This window comes from Coregonus clupeaformis, chromosome 1 (assembly GCF_020615455.1).
Source record: "Coregonus clupeaformis isolate EN_2021a chromosome 1, ASM2061545v1, whole genome shotgun sequence".
In the NCBI taxonomy this organism is placed as follows: Eukaryota; Metazoa; Chordata; class Actinopteri; order Salmoniformes; family Salmonidae; genus Coregonus; species Coregonus clupeaformis.
The window spans coordinates 69459048-69472222 of NC_059192.1; the positions used below are offsets into that span (position 1 = coordinate 69459048).

At 42.3% G+C, this 13175-nt stretch overlaps 1 protein-coding gene across 2 annotated transcripts in view; it reads left to right on the forward strand.

Moving 5' to 3' along the window:
• The first annotated feature begins 1974 nt into the window (after nucleotides 1-1974).
• Nucleotides 1975-13175, forward strand: part of LOC121572036 (transient receptor potential cation channel subfamily M member 4) — a 103805-nt gene continuing 92604 nt past the window's right edge. For both annotated transcript variants that reach the window (XM_041883902.2, XM_041883907.1), the window contains exons 1-4: nucleotides 1975-2179; nucleotides 4343-4404; nucleotides 4758-4935; nucleotides 5319-5499. In XM_041883902.2, the coding sequence (XP_041739836.1) occupies nucleotides 2123-2179; nucleotides 4343-4404; nucleotides 4758-4935; nucleotides 5319-5499 (478 nt within the window). In that variant the 5' untranslated portion in view covers nucleotides 1975-2122. The remainder of the gene's footprint in view (nucleotides 2180-4342; nucleotides 4405-4757; nucleotides 4936-5318; nucleotides 5500-13175) is intronic.

The window sequence follows — 13175 nt, forward strand, 5'->3', positions numbered from 1 at the left end:
ATGCCCCCTTTATTTATCCTGCTGTTCTGACTTGGTGTACAGGGAGAACACTGTATTTCAAAAGTGCTGAACAAATAGTTATATTGACTACGTCCGTCTTAGCTCGCTCATTAATGTCTTAATCGAAATTACGGATTGCCTCTTATCTGCTTGTCGTCCCCTTATGCCATAGTTTGTACATCTCAATTGTCAGTAGAACCACATTTGTTTAAGCAAGTCAGACATATCAGCTATGTTTTATTAAAAGGCAGTAAATGAGGATGAATGAAATGTTTCGCTGCCAGACAAGGCTCCGCTGATAGCCAGGTGTTGCAGTGGTAAGATGTTGGGACTGCTGTTGGGACTCTGCTGTTGGGACAGCTTTATGTAGGCCCTAACGTTTGTCACCGTTATAGTGCAATTCATGTATTGTTTAGTGTTGTGCTGTGCTGTGTTGTGTTGTGTTGTGTTGTGTAGTGGCTTTGCTGGAATGCATCCCACATTTTTTTGTTGTTGTTTGCCCCACCAAGATTTACATGCTAAAATCGTCACTGGATTGAAATGTCCAATTGTTGAATAAACTCACTCTGGCTGGATTCCAATAAGAATTACACATCACTCTGCTAGTGACAGGAAACCGAGGCTTTGGCACTTTCACCATATTATGCTGAAAAACTGTTCAATACTCAGAGCTTCGTTATCTGTTCACAATGCACATTAGGGACCTCTGCCGGCCAGCAATAAATAGCAGCGTGTGATTTTTAGACATACAACAGTGCAGAAAGTGTGGTTTCACATAAGACAATTTGACCACATACCCTCACATCACTAAATGTTCCATAGTTCCCTACTCTACCTGCTAAGCTACCAGTCAGGTGAAACTTTTAGTACAAAATCCAGTAGAGGTCGGTGTTTGAAAGCAGCTTGGAATCGAAGAAAGCACTGGAACCACAGTGAAATCAATGGGATCTCACATTTTGCTACACACGGTATGAAAAACCATGTGATCAGATGTGTATTGTGTGACAAAACAGCACATTTTAGAGTGGCCTTTTACTGTCCCCAGCACAAGGTGCACCTGTGTAATGATCATGCTGTTTAATCAGCTTCTTGATATGCCACACCTGTCAGGTGGATGGATTGTCTTGGCAACAGATAAATGCTCACTAACAGGAATGTAAACAAATGTGTGCACAGAATTCGAGAGAAATAAGCTTTTTGTGCATATGGAACATTTCTGGGATATTTTATTTCAGCTCATGAAACATGGGACCAACACTTTACATGGTGCATTTATATTTTTGTTCAGTATATTATGAACTGTTAAAGGTGGAGAGTTTGGAGCATATTCAACTTTATTATCTGCATTATTACATTATAACAACGTTATTATCCCACCACTTGAGTGTGCTCACCGATGGACTGGTACATTCATCAAAATGTTTTGCTCCAAAATCAAAGTTTGTCAGTCCGATGTTGAGAGGGGTCCATGTTCAGCTATATGTTTCAATCCAAAAGGAATGGGAACTAAAGGGACAGTCTTGTGTCTTATCTTTCTCATTGATTTGGGATTGAGGCATAACTGGATCTACACAACAGATGGAGTGGGGCGTGGACTCATCTCAACATGACTACTTTTGAGGTTATCACTTTAACAGTGCTCTGCACCCAGGAGATTATTGTGTGTGTGAATGACAAATATAATCAAAGGTTTTGTACAAAGAGAGATGCGTCTATATTTAAATGTATTGTAAAATAAAATTATAATATAAATGTCTGTAGAATTGTGTTTGGTTGTGGTTTGACTTTCCCTTATTTTACAATTTCGGCTCAATCTACCGTTTGTCAAGTCCTGCACATGCCTTAAGTATCTGTCTAGACTTGACTTGTTATTCATAGGCTGCATTGGTGTTCCCCCATTTTCGCTATACATATTTTTTCAGATTTCCTTCTATATACCTTTTCATGATTCTAACCACACCTACCTAGCACGGACACGTCGCCGAATGTAACCACAACGAAACTGGATTTTCATACTCAATTCTGAACCCTCAACACATGGCCACTCATTTAGAAAAGTTTCAAACAAATGGATGACCTATCGGTTCATAGCTTTACTTGAATAAAACGACAGATATTTGAGATGAGCGATGCGGAAGGAGAAGGCGGCGGCGAAATGTCAAAGACGGAGAAAGATGAGGTGGGAATGCTTCAAAAAGTTGTGAGAAATTGTATTCCGTTGTAAACTAAAGTTTACTGTACTATACGGTATTGATTTACCGCATGATTTTACGTGGGAGCAGTTCATGTGGGGTATTTATTATGTGGGGACTAGGCTACGATTGAAAAAGGCTGAGCGTGCGGTGGATCTTTGAATGCGTGGGTGGCGCGGCAGCGTGAAGCTTTCAACACCGCTTCAATCAACATTTTGAAACTTGTCTTAAGAGTAGCCTAGCTATACACTACTGTAGAATGTGGGATAACAACATATTTAGGGTATTATTCGTTTGTAAAATATATGTAGGCTATTCCTCCTGGTATCACATTATCTTACAATTGATCAAGTTTTAAATCTCAGTGGGCATTTATGCATTGTCATTTTGTAACACTTTCACTGTGTTCCAAGCATCGCCAAAAGTAAACATGCTGCATAAACATGGGTTTTTAGATACACAGCAAATTCCCCAGTGTTAAATCAACACTGAGAGTGTTACATCTACCACTGGTCTGATTTAACACTGGTCCAGTGTCTATAGGGGTCCACACCTTTCAATGTTAAATTAACACACTACTTAGTGTAAAGCCTTATTTGCATATTTCCCAGAGTGCCTTGCCTTTCGAGTATAGCCTCTGGAAGTAGTACTGCAGCACCCCCTGATCAATCACAATTAGAAAATAAATATATATATATATATATATATATATATATATATATATATATATATATATATATATATATTTAAAATGTTTCCCCCGCACCAAATTAGTGCACTAGGCCTGTATTACTCCTGAATGAGCTGAGAAAAATTCTCATCAGCAGAGCAGGGAGAAAAATACCCATTTTCCATTTCAGTCCTGTGGCCTTCACCAAGTGTGAACCTAAGCAAATATATTATCATTAAACTTAAATTCTTTAACACAATACAACACATATTTTATAAGGCCTTATGTTGAGGGCCTAGTTTTACCCCTTTACAGTGGCCTGAAACTCATGGTGTACAGGTAACATCAGGACTGCAAGTCACATTATGCTGGCTTGCAAAGTGATGTGTAATTTCTATTGGAATTCAGCCAGAGTGGTGATATCCAACATTTTGAATTTTTATTTCCCCGCAACCTGCATTCAGAATGACGGCCGGATTGGGGAGATTAAGATATGAGACTACCTAAAGCATCTAAACTGGAACAACCATTTCAGTAACGGGTGCAAAAAGTCCAAGTAACATGTTGGATTAGTTTAACAAACTGTATGTTATTTATATTTGAGTAGCATAAGATTAATTAATCAATCAATGCAAAAACATAGATATTTAAACAAAAAAATCTACCTGCAATAGAGCATGCTGGGAAATATGAAAATGATGGTTTTTAATACCTGAATCAACACTAGAAATGTTACACTGAAGATCAACACTAGGTAAGACTGGGCTATTTGCTGTGTAGGAGTAATAATATGGCAAATGGGTGGGAAGCTGGTGGCAGAGTTTATTGAAAATTATGCCATTGTTGATTAGATGTTTTTTTCATTAATTATTTTCTCTTGAACAATATGGTCTATCCACTAGAAACTGATGACATGGACAATATGGACACATATATAAATATGAAGAAAAAAATGAATATGTTAATACATTAAAAAAATTGTTATTCAAGTATAAATTACCAAAGTTACCATATATTGCCATAGATTACCTGTTAATTACTGAAATTACAGAAAATTCTGGTAACTTTGGTAAATTACCTGTAGTTTTGCAACACTACATGGCACTTATTTCAAAGCACCTATTACTCTCAACCTTTGGGGGCCTCGGTGAGGTTTCAAGGTGTCCCAGAAAAAGCTGGAGAAAACGTACAAATAGAAAACAGCAGCAAGACCAATATTTTTCACATGTAATGGATGAGCACAGTTTGACAGGGGTTGAAATATAAAAAACAGTGTCATATTTTGCAATTAATATTGCATAAGGCCTAACAGTTAGGCCTACTCTTAATCTAGTGGGGCCCCAGAGTTTTTGAAAGTCTCAGAGTGGAAACAGAACCCCTGCCATAACGCACCAAATCATGTGTATTTTGGATCTTGAATCAATCAAATATCATAAATCTTGATGGTTATAAACTAACCTTCTCCTAATTATAATTTCAGAGCTGGATACCCAAAATTATCAAGAAACGAGTGTGCACAACTTTCGTAGAGGATTCTTTCAGGTAAAGTCTAATTGCATTCCCAGTTTCCCACATTCTCTACATTTGTTTTATTAACATTTCTAATTTTTCACCTATTGCGCAAAACAATGCAAGCTCAGGAGGCCAATAACTGTGTAAAGCTTGAATATGGTAATGATGAAGAAAATTATGATGGTTATGCTTATAATGTAAATGATCAATGTAATGATGATGGTGCTGACTATAATGATGATGCTGATAATTATTGTATATTATAAAGAGACTCTGCACACTACACTCTATTTGTTTATATTGAGCACCTGCCAAAAACATTGGATGTGCGTATGGAATCTTTTCCTATGCTGCTGCTGATTGTCCCATTCCCTCTCCCTTAGTAATGGCAGGCTGTGTCAGTGTGGGGGTACGCGGGACACACATGAGTCAGTGGCTCTGGGGGATTATTTCAGCACAGCCATCGTCAGCCACTGGGACAGCTCCCAGCATTCCTCCGAGTACCCCACCGACGCTTTCGGAGAGCTGGAGTTTGCCGGCGCCAGCAAGAGACACAGCAAAGTAGGTGTTTGTGAGTGTGTGTGTGTGTCTGTCTGTCTGTCTGTCTGTCTGTATGCTTCTCCCTCTCCCGCTATCTAGATCTGTTTGCTTTCTCTTGCTATGTATGTACTTGTCTGTCTGTGTCTGACTGTTTCTCACTCTGCTGCTTCCACCTTTCATAGACCTTTCTTTCCCCTGTCAACATTCCTTTTGTCCCTGAATTGATTAATCATCATCACTATGGCTTTCTGGTAGTAATGAGAGAGCAGAGACACAGATCTTTTACATTAGTGCAGATGAAGGGAAGGAGATGAAGAGAGTATACTATACTATATACTTTATACTATATTATAGTATAGACTGTCTACTATTGACATTTACCGTTCTTTCTCTCTCTCTCCTAGTTCCTGCGTCTCTCGTGGGACACCCCTCCTGCCATCGTCTACACCCTGTTGACGACCCACTGGGGGCTACCTCCGCCCAACCTGGTGGTGTCAGTGGTGGGCGGGGAGGGGAGGGCAAAGGTCAAGACGTGGGTACGGGAGGTCCTGAGGCAGGGATTGGTCAAAGCCTCCCAGAGCACAGGTACTGATGGAACCGCCTCCTCTCCCTACTCAATGGCACTTTCTCAACATGCATGTGCATAAAGATGGCAGAATACAGATATGACGTCATTGTTTTAGCACTATGTACAGAGTTTTAAACTATGGCGCAAAACATTGTTCAATTGGGATCATGTATACTGTGCTAAATACAGATATAAAAAGACAGTAACGGTGAGAAAGCTACAATACAGCAAACTTATCAAACGAGGTAAGTCCATGGAGGCCGCCACCTTTGTGCACGTCCGCTATTGTAAATCATAATGAGTAGGTGAGTTTATTTATATACTGTAATCAGTGTCGGTCGGTGCCGTTTAAGATGAGGACAATTTATTTTTCCTTTTTTTATTCCATTCAGCCAGCTCAATGTAACGTCGACAGGTTTAGGCTACTACATGATACTCTAATTTTCCCTGTACACGTCATGAGGTTGCTACAACCTAGCCTATGAATGAAAGTTTACAACGTAGGAGCACAGTTCGAGAGACATGTTTTTGTAATCAAGGTGACAGACAGTGACACATTCAATACCGCCTTCTACACTCTTGCCTGCATCTAGCTGATCTAGGGTGTAATCATTAGTCCAACAGTTGCAAACGAGAGTTTCTGCTGGATGAATTCAGGTATGTTTATCCCCGTTTCGTTCCGTTTGCTTCCGTTTATCCCCGTTATTCAACAGAATCGGTGGAATGAATACAGCCCTGATCACACGCAAACACAGTTCACTTTCATAGCAGCCAAATACAAACAGCATGATCACTTTTATGTTGTATAATTCCTTCTCGCATCTATGCGATCTCCTCCTCTCACATTTTCCCTTCACTTGTGGACTTCAGTGCACAACACATCAGCTGTCTGTGACCAGGCAAAAAAAACTTCCCAAGCTAAACCTTCATATCATAACCGCTAACCGCTACACACAGCCTACGTTGTTGTCACCATATTAGTTAACGTCATAGCCGTACAGTGTACTGTCAGCAAGCAGTTCAGCAGTTAAACCGGCGGGCCCCGGTGGCATTAAATTAATAAAACCAGAAGCTTACCTTGACTTGTAAGAGTTCCAGTGTTGGATAGCCAAAGCCAGCTAGCTAACATAGCACCCCTCTCTGTTTGAGCCAGGTGTTTGAGTAGGGTAAACTAGCTAGCTACATTCACTACCTAAGTAAGTGAGGTGGGAAAAAAATACAACGAAAGGTAGCTCTCTCTCTCTCTCTTTCTTCTCCTTCATTTTTGAAGAAATTGATTTGTTCAAAACTGTTCAAGTATTGTCTTTCTCTCTCTTTGAGTCAACTACTCACCACATTTTATGCACTGCAGTGCTAGCTAGCTGTAGCTTATGCTTTCAGTACTAGATTCATTCTCTGATCCTTTGATTGGGTGGACACCATGTCAGTTAATTTACATTTTAGTCATTTAGCAGATGCTCTTATCCAGGGCAACTTACAGTTAGTGAGTGCATACATAATTTTTTTATTTTCATACTGCCCCCCCGTGGGAATCAAACCCACAACCCTGGCATTGCAAACGCCATGCTCTACCAACTGAGCTACATCCCTGCCGGCCATTCCCTCCTCTACCCTGGGCCAATTGTGCGCCGCCCCATGGGTCTCCCGGTCGCGGCCGGCTACGACAGAGCCTGGATTCGAACCAGGATCTCTAGTGGCACAGCTAGCACTGCGATGCAGTGCCTTAGACCACTGCGCCACTCAGGAGAGTTCATGCTGCAAGAGCTCTGAAAGGTTGGAAGACGTCCTCCAGAAGTTGTCATAATTATATATAAATCGCGCCGGAGTAGATGGCTGCCGTTTTACAGCCCTCTAACCAATTGTACTATTATGTGTGTTTTTCCGCATTATTTGTAATTTATTTTGTACATAACGTCTCTTATAAGCAAAAAGAGCTTCTGGATATCAGGACAGCGATTACTCACCTCGTATTGGACAAATAATTTATCTTCAACGAGGCTGCCGCGAAGGATATCCTACAGACCCGACAAGGCCCAAATCCCCGTCATTCGCATGAGGAAGAGACAGAGATATCGTGGACGTAGGTCGGGGTTCCTTGTAAGGATCCGACGGCGAGCGAGTAAACTGCCGCTCCCATCAATCCTATTAGCCAATCTTCAATCATTGGAAAACAAATTGGATGACCTAAGATTACGGTTATCCTACCAACGGGACATTAAAAACTGTAATATCTTATGTTTCACCGAGTCGTGGCTGAACGCAGCGACATGGATAACATACAGCTAGCGGGCTATACGCTACATCGGCAGGATAGAACGGCTGACTCCGGTAAGACAAGGGGTGGCGGTCTGTGTATATTTGTAAACAACAGCTGGTGCACAAAATCAAATACTAAGGAAGTCTCGAGGTTCTGCTCGCCTGAGGTAGAGTATCTTATGATAAGCTGTAGACCACACTATTTACCAAGAGAGTTTTCATCTATATTTTTCATAGCCGTCTATTTACCACCACAAACCAATGCTGGCATTAAGATTGCACTGAATGAGCTGTATAAGGCCATAAGTCAACAGGAAAACGCTAATCCAGAGGCAGCGCTCCAAGTGGCCGGGGACTTTAATGCAGGGAAACTTAAATCCGTTCTACCTAATTTCTACCAGCATGTTAAATGTGCAACCAGAGGAAAAAAATCTCTAGACCACCTTTACTCCAAACACAGAGACGCATACAAAGCTCTCCCTCGCCCTCCAGTTGGCAAATCTGACCATAACTCTATCCTCCTGATTCCGGCTTATAAGCAAAAACTAAAGCAGGAAGCACCAGTGACTCGGTTAATAAAAAAGTGGTCAGATGACGCAGATGCTAAGCTACAGGACTGTTTTGCTAGCACAGACTGGAACATGTTCCGGGATTCTTCAGATAGCATTGAGGAGTACACCACATCAGTCACTGGCTTCATCAATAAGTGCATCGATGATGTCGTCCCCACAGTGACCGTACGTACATACCCCAACCAGAAGCCATGGATTACAGGAAACATCCGCACTGAGGTAAAGGGTAGAGCTGCCACTTTCAAGGAGCGGGACTCTAACCCAGACGCTTATAAGAAATCCCGCTATGCCCTCCGACGAACCATCAAACAGGCAAAGAGTCAATACAGGACTAAGATTGAATCGTACTACACCGGCTCTGACGCTCGTCGGATGTGGCAGGGCTTGAAAACTATTACAGACTACAAAGGGAAGCACAGCCGCGAGCTTCCCAGTGACACAAGCCTACCAGACGAGCTAAACCACTTCTATGCTCGCTTCGAGGCAAGCAACACTGAAGCATGCATGAGAGCACCAGCTGTTCCGGATGACTATGTGATCACGCTCTCCGTAGCCGATGTGAGTAAGACTTTTAAGCAGGTCAACCTTCACAAGGCCGCAGGGCCAGACGGATTACCAGGACGTATACTCCGAGCATGTGCTGACCAACTGGCAAGTGTCTTCACTGACATTTTCAACATGTCCCTGACTGAGTCTGTAATACCAACATGTTTCAAGCAGACCACCATAGTCCCCGTGCCCAAGGACACTAAGATAACCTGCCTCAATGACTACCGACCCGTAGCACTGACGTCTGTAGCCATGAAGTGCTTTGAAAGGCTGGTCATGGCTCACATCAACACCATTATCCCAGAAACCCTAGACCCACTCCAATTTGCATACCACCCCAACAGATCCACAGATGATGCAATCTCTATTGCACTCCACACTGCCCTTTCCCACCTGGACAAGAGGAACACCTACGTGAGAATGCTATTCATTGACTACAGCTCAGCATTCAACACCATAGTGCCCTCAAAGCTCATCACTAAGCTAAGGATCCTGGGACTAAAAACCTCCCTCTGCAACTGGATCCTGGACTTCCTGACGGGCCGCCCCCAGGTGGTAAGGGTAGGTAACAACACATCTGCCACACTGATCCTCAACACAGGGACCCCTCAGGGGTGCGTGCTCAGTCCCCTCCTGTACTCCCTGTTCACCCATGACTGCATGGCCAGGCACGACTCCAACACCATCATTAAGTTTGCCGACGACACAACAGTGGTAGGCCTGATCACCGACAACGATGAGACAGCCTATAGGGAGGAGGTCAGAGACCTGGCCGTGTGGTGCCAGGATAACAACCTCTCCCTCAACGTGACCAAGACAAAGGAGATGATTGTGGACTACAGGAAAAAAAAGAGGACTGAGCACGCCCCCATTCTCATCGACGGGGCTGTAGTGGAACAGGTTGAGAGCTTCAAGTTCCTTGGTGTCCACATCACCAACGAACTATCATGGTCCAAACACACCAAGACAGTCGTGAAGAGGGCACGACAAAGCCTATTCCCCCTCAGGAGACTGAAAATATTCGGCATGGGTCCTCAGATCCTCAAAAAATTCTACAGCTGCACCATCGAGAGCATCCTGACTGGTTGCATCACCGCCTGGTATGGCAACTGCTTGGCCTCCGACCACTACAGAGGGTAGTGCGTACGGCCCAGTACATCACTGGGGCCAAGCTTCCTGCCATCCAGGACCTCTATACCAGGCGGTGTCAGAGGAAGGCCCTCAAAATTGTCAAAGACTCCAGCCACCCTAGTCATAGACTGTTCTCTCTGCTACCGCACGGCAAGCGGTACCGGAGTGCCAAGTCTAGGTCCAAAAGACTTCTCAACAGCTTCTACCCCCAAGCCATAAGACTCCTGAACAGCTAATCATGGCTACCCGGAGTATTTGCACTGCCGCCCCACCCCATCTTTTTACGCTGCTGCTACTCTGTTAATTATTTATGCATAGTCACTTTAACTCTACCCACATGTACATATAACTTCAACTACCTCAACTAGCCGGTGCTCCCGCACATTGACTCTGCACCGGTACCCCCCTGTATATATAGCCTCCCTACTGTTATTTTATTTTACTTCTGCTCTTTTTTTTCTCAACACTTTTTTGTTGTTGTTTTATTTCACTTTTTTATTAAAAATAAATGCTCTGTTGGTTAAGGGCTGTAAGTAAGCATTTCACTGTAATGTCTGCACCTGTTGTATTCGGCGCATGTGGCCAATAACATTTGATTTGATTTAATTTAATTACTGTGTAAGTCTATGGAAGGGAGTTAGAACCATGAGCCTGCTAGGTCAATGTACCCAGAGGAGGACGGAAACTAGCTGTCCTCCAGCTACAACATGGTGCTACCCTACAGAGTGCTGTTGAGGCTGCTGTAGACCTTCATGGCAAAACAGTGTGTTTTAATAAATTATTTGGTGACATTAATATATTTTTATCTAAAAAGGATAACCTTTTTAATGTCTCACTATTTTTATTTTTATGAAATCCATTAACTGTAATATATTGTGACCATCAAGGACAATACAGTGGCTTGGAAAGTATTCACCCCCCTTGGCATTTTTCCTATTTTGTTGCCTTACAACCTGGAATTAAAATGGATTTTTTGGGGGGGTTTGTATCATTTGATTTACACAATATGCCTACCAATTTGAAGATGCAAAATATTTTTTATTGTGAAACAAACAACAAATAAGACAAAAAAAAAAGAAAACTTGAACGTGCATAACTATTCACCCCCCCTGACTAGACCATTCCAAGACATTTAAATGTTTCCCCTTAAACCACTCAAGTGTTGCTTTAGCAGTATGCTTAGGGTCATTGTCCTGCTGGAAGGTGAACCTCCGTCCCAGTCTCAAATCTCTGGAAGACTGAAACAGGTTTCCCTCAAGAAATTCCCTGTATTTAGCGCCATCCATCATTCCTTCAATTCTGACCAGTTTCCCAGTCCCTGCCGATGAAAAACATCCCCACAACATGATGCTGCCACCACCATGCTTCACTGTGGGGATGTTGTTCTCGGGGTGATGAGAGGTGTTGGGTTTGCGCCAGACATAGCGTTTTCCTTGATGGCCAAAAAGCTCAATTTTAGTCTCATCGGACCAGAGTACCTTCTTCCATGTTTGGGGAGTCTCTCACATGCCTTTTGGCGAACATCAAATGTGTTTGCTTATTTGTTTCTTGAAGCAATGGCTTTTTTCTTGCCACTCTTCCATAAAGCCCAGCTCTGTGGAGTGTACGGCTTAAAGTGGTCCTATGGACAGATACTCCAATATCCGCTGTGGAGCTTAGCAGCTCCTTCAGGGTTATCTTTGGTCTCTTTGTTGCCTATGATTAATGCCCTCCTTGCCTGTGTGAGTTTTGGTGGGCGGTCTTTTCTTGGCATATTCTTTCCATTTTTTAATAATGGATTTAATGGTGCTCCGTGGGATGTTCAAAGTTTCTGATATTTTTTTATAACCCAACCCTGAGCTGTACTTCTCCACAACTTTGTCCCTGACCTGTTTGGAGAGCTCCTTAGACTTCATGGTGCAGCTTGCTTGGTGGTGCCCCTTGCTTAGTGGTGTTGCAGACTCTGGGGCCTTTCAGAACAGGTCATGACAGATCATATGACACTTAGATTGCACACAGGTGGACTTTATTTAACTAATTACGTGACTTTTGAAGGTAATTGGTTGCACCAGATCTTATTTAGGGGCTTCATTGCAAAGGGGGTGAATACATATGCACGCACCACTTTTCCGTTATTTATTTTGTATTATTTTTTTAAACATGTTATTTTTTTCATTACACTTCACCAATTTTGACTATTTTGTGTATGTCCATTACATGAAATCCAAATAAAAATCAATTTAAATTACAGGTTGTAATGCAACAAAATAGGAAAAACGCCAAGGGTGATGAATACTTTTGCAAGGCACTGGGATTTTAGGCTAATTCTGAAACTCTCGGTTTTACTAAGTCATAACATTTGCTGATTTGTAAACTTAGCCACAAAAAAAAGGAACAGATTGAGGAACTGCAACAGTTTATTTCTGTAAGTGCGTACTTATAGCAACAGGAAAGACACTAAGAACTGAGGAGGACAATTCTCACACTACTGTATGACCTCTGCCTTGCACAACCACTATAAAACTCTCTCTCTGTGCAAATTCCACATTGACTGTGAGCATATTTATTGTTTTCTCTTGAACTCTTACAGTGGGGAAAAAAAAGTATTTAGTCAGCCACCAATTGTGCAAGTTCTCCCACTTAAAAAGATGAGAGAGGCCTGTAATTTCCATCATAGGTACACGTCAACTATGACAGACAAATTGAGATTTTTTTTCTCCAGAAAATCACATTGTAGGATTTTTAATGAATTTATTTGCAAATTATGGTGGAAAATAAGTATTTGGTCACCTACAAACAAGCAAGATTTCTGGCTCTCACAGACCTGTAACTTCTTCTTTAAGAGGCTCCTCTGTCTCTCGTTACCTGTATTAATGGCACCTGTTTGAACTTGTTATCAGTATAACAGACACCTGTCCACAACCTCAAACAGTCACACTCCAAACTCCACTATGGCCAAGACCAAAGAGCTGTCAAAGGACACCAGAAACAAAATTGTAGACCTGCACCAGGCTGGGAAGACTGAATCGGCAATAGGTTAACAGCTTGGTTTGAAGAAATCAACTGTGGGAGCAATTATTAGGAAATGGCAGACATACAAGACCACTGATAATCTCCCTCGATCTGGGGCTCCACGCAAGATCTCACCCCGTGGGGTCAAAATGATTACAAGAACGGTGAGCAAAAATCCCAGAACCACACGGGGG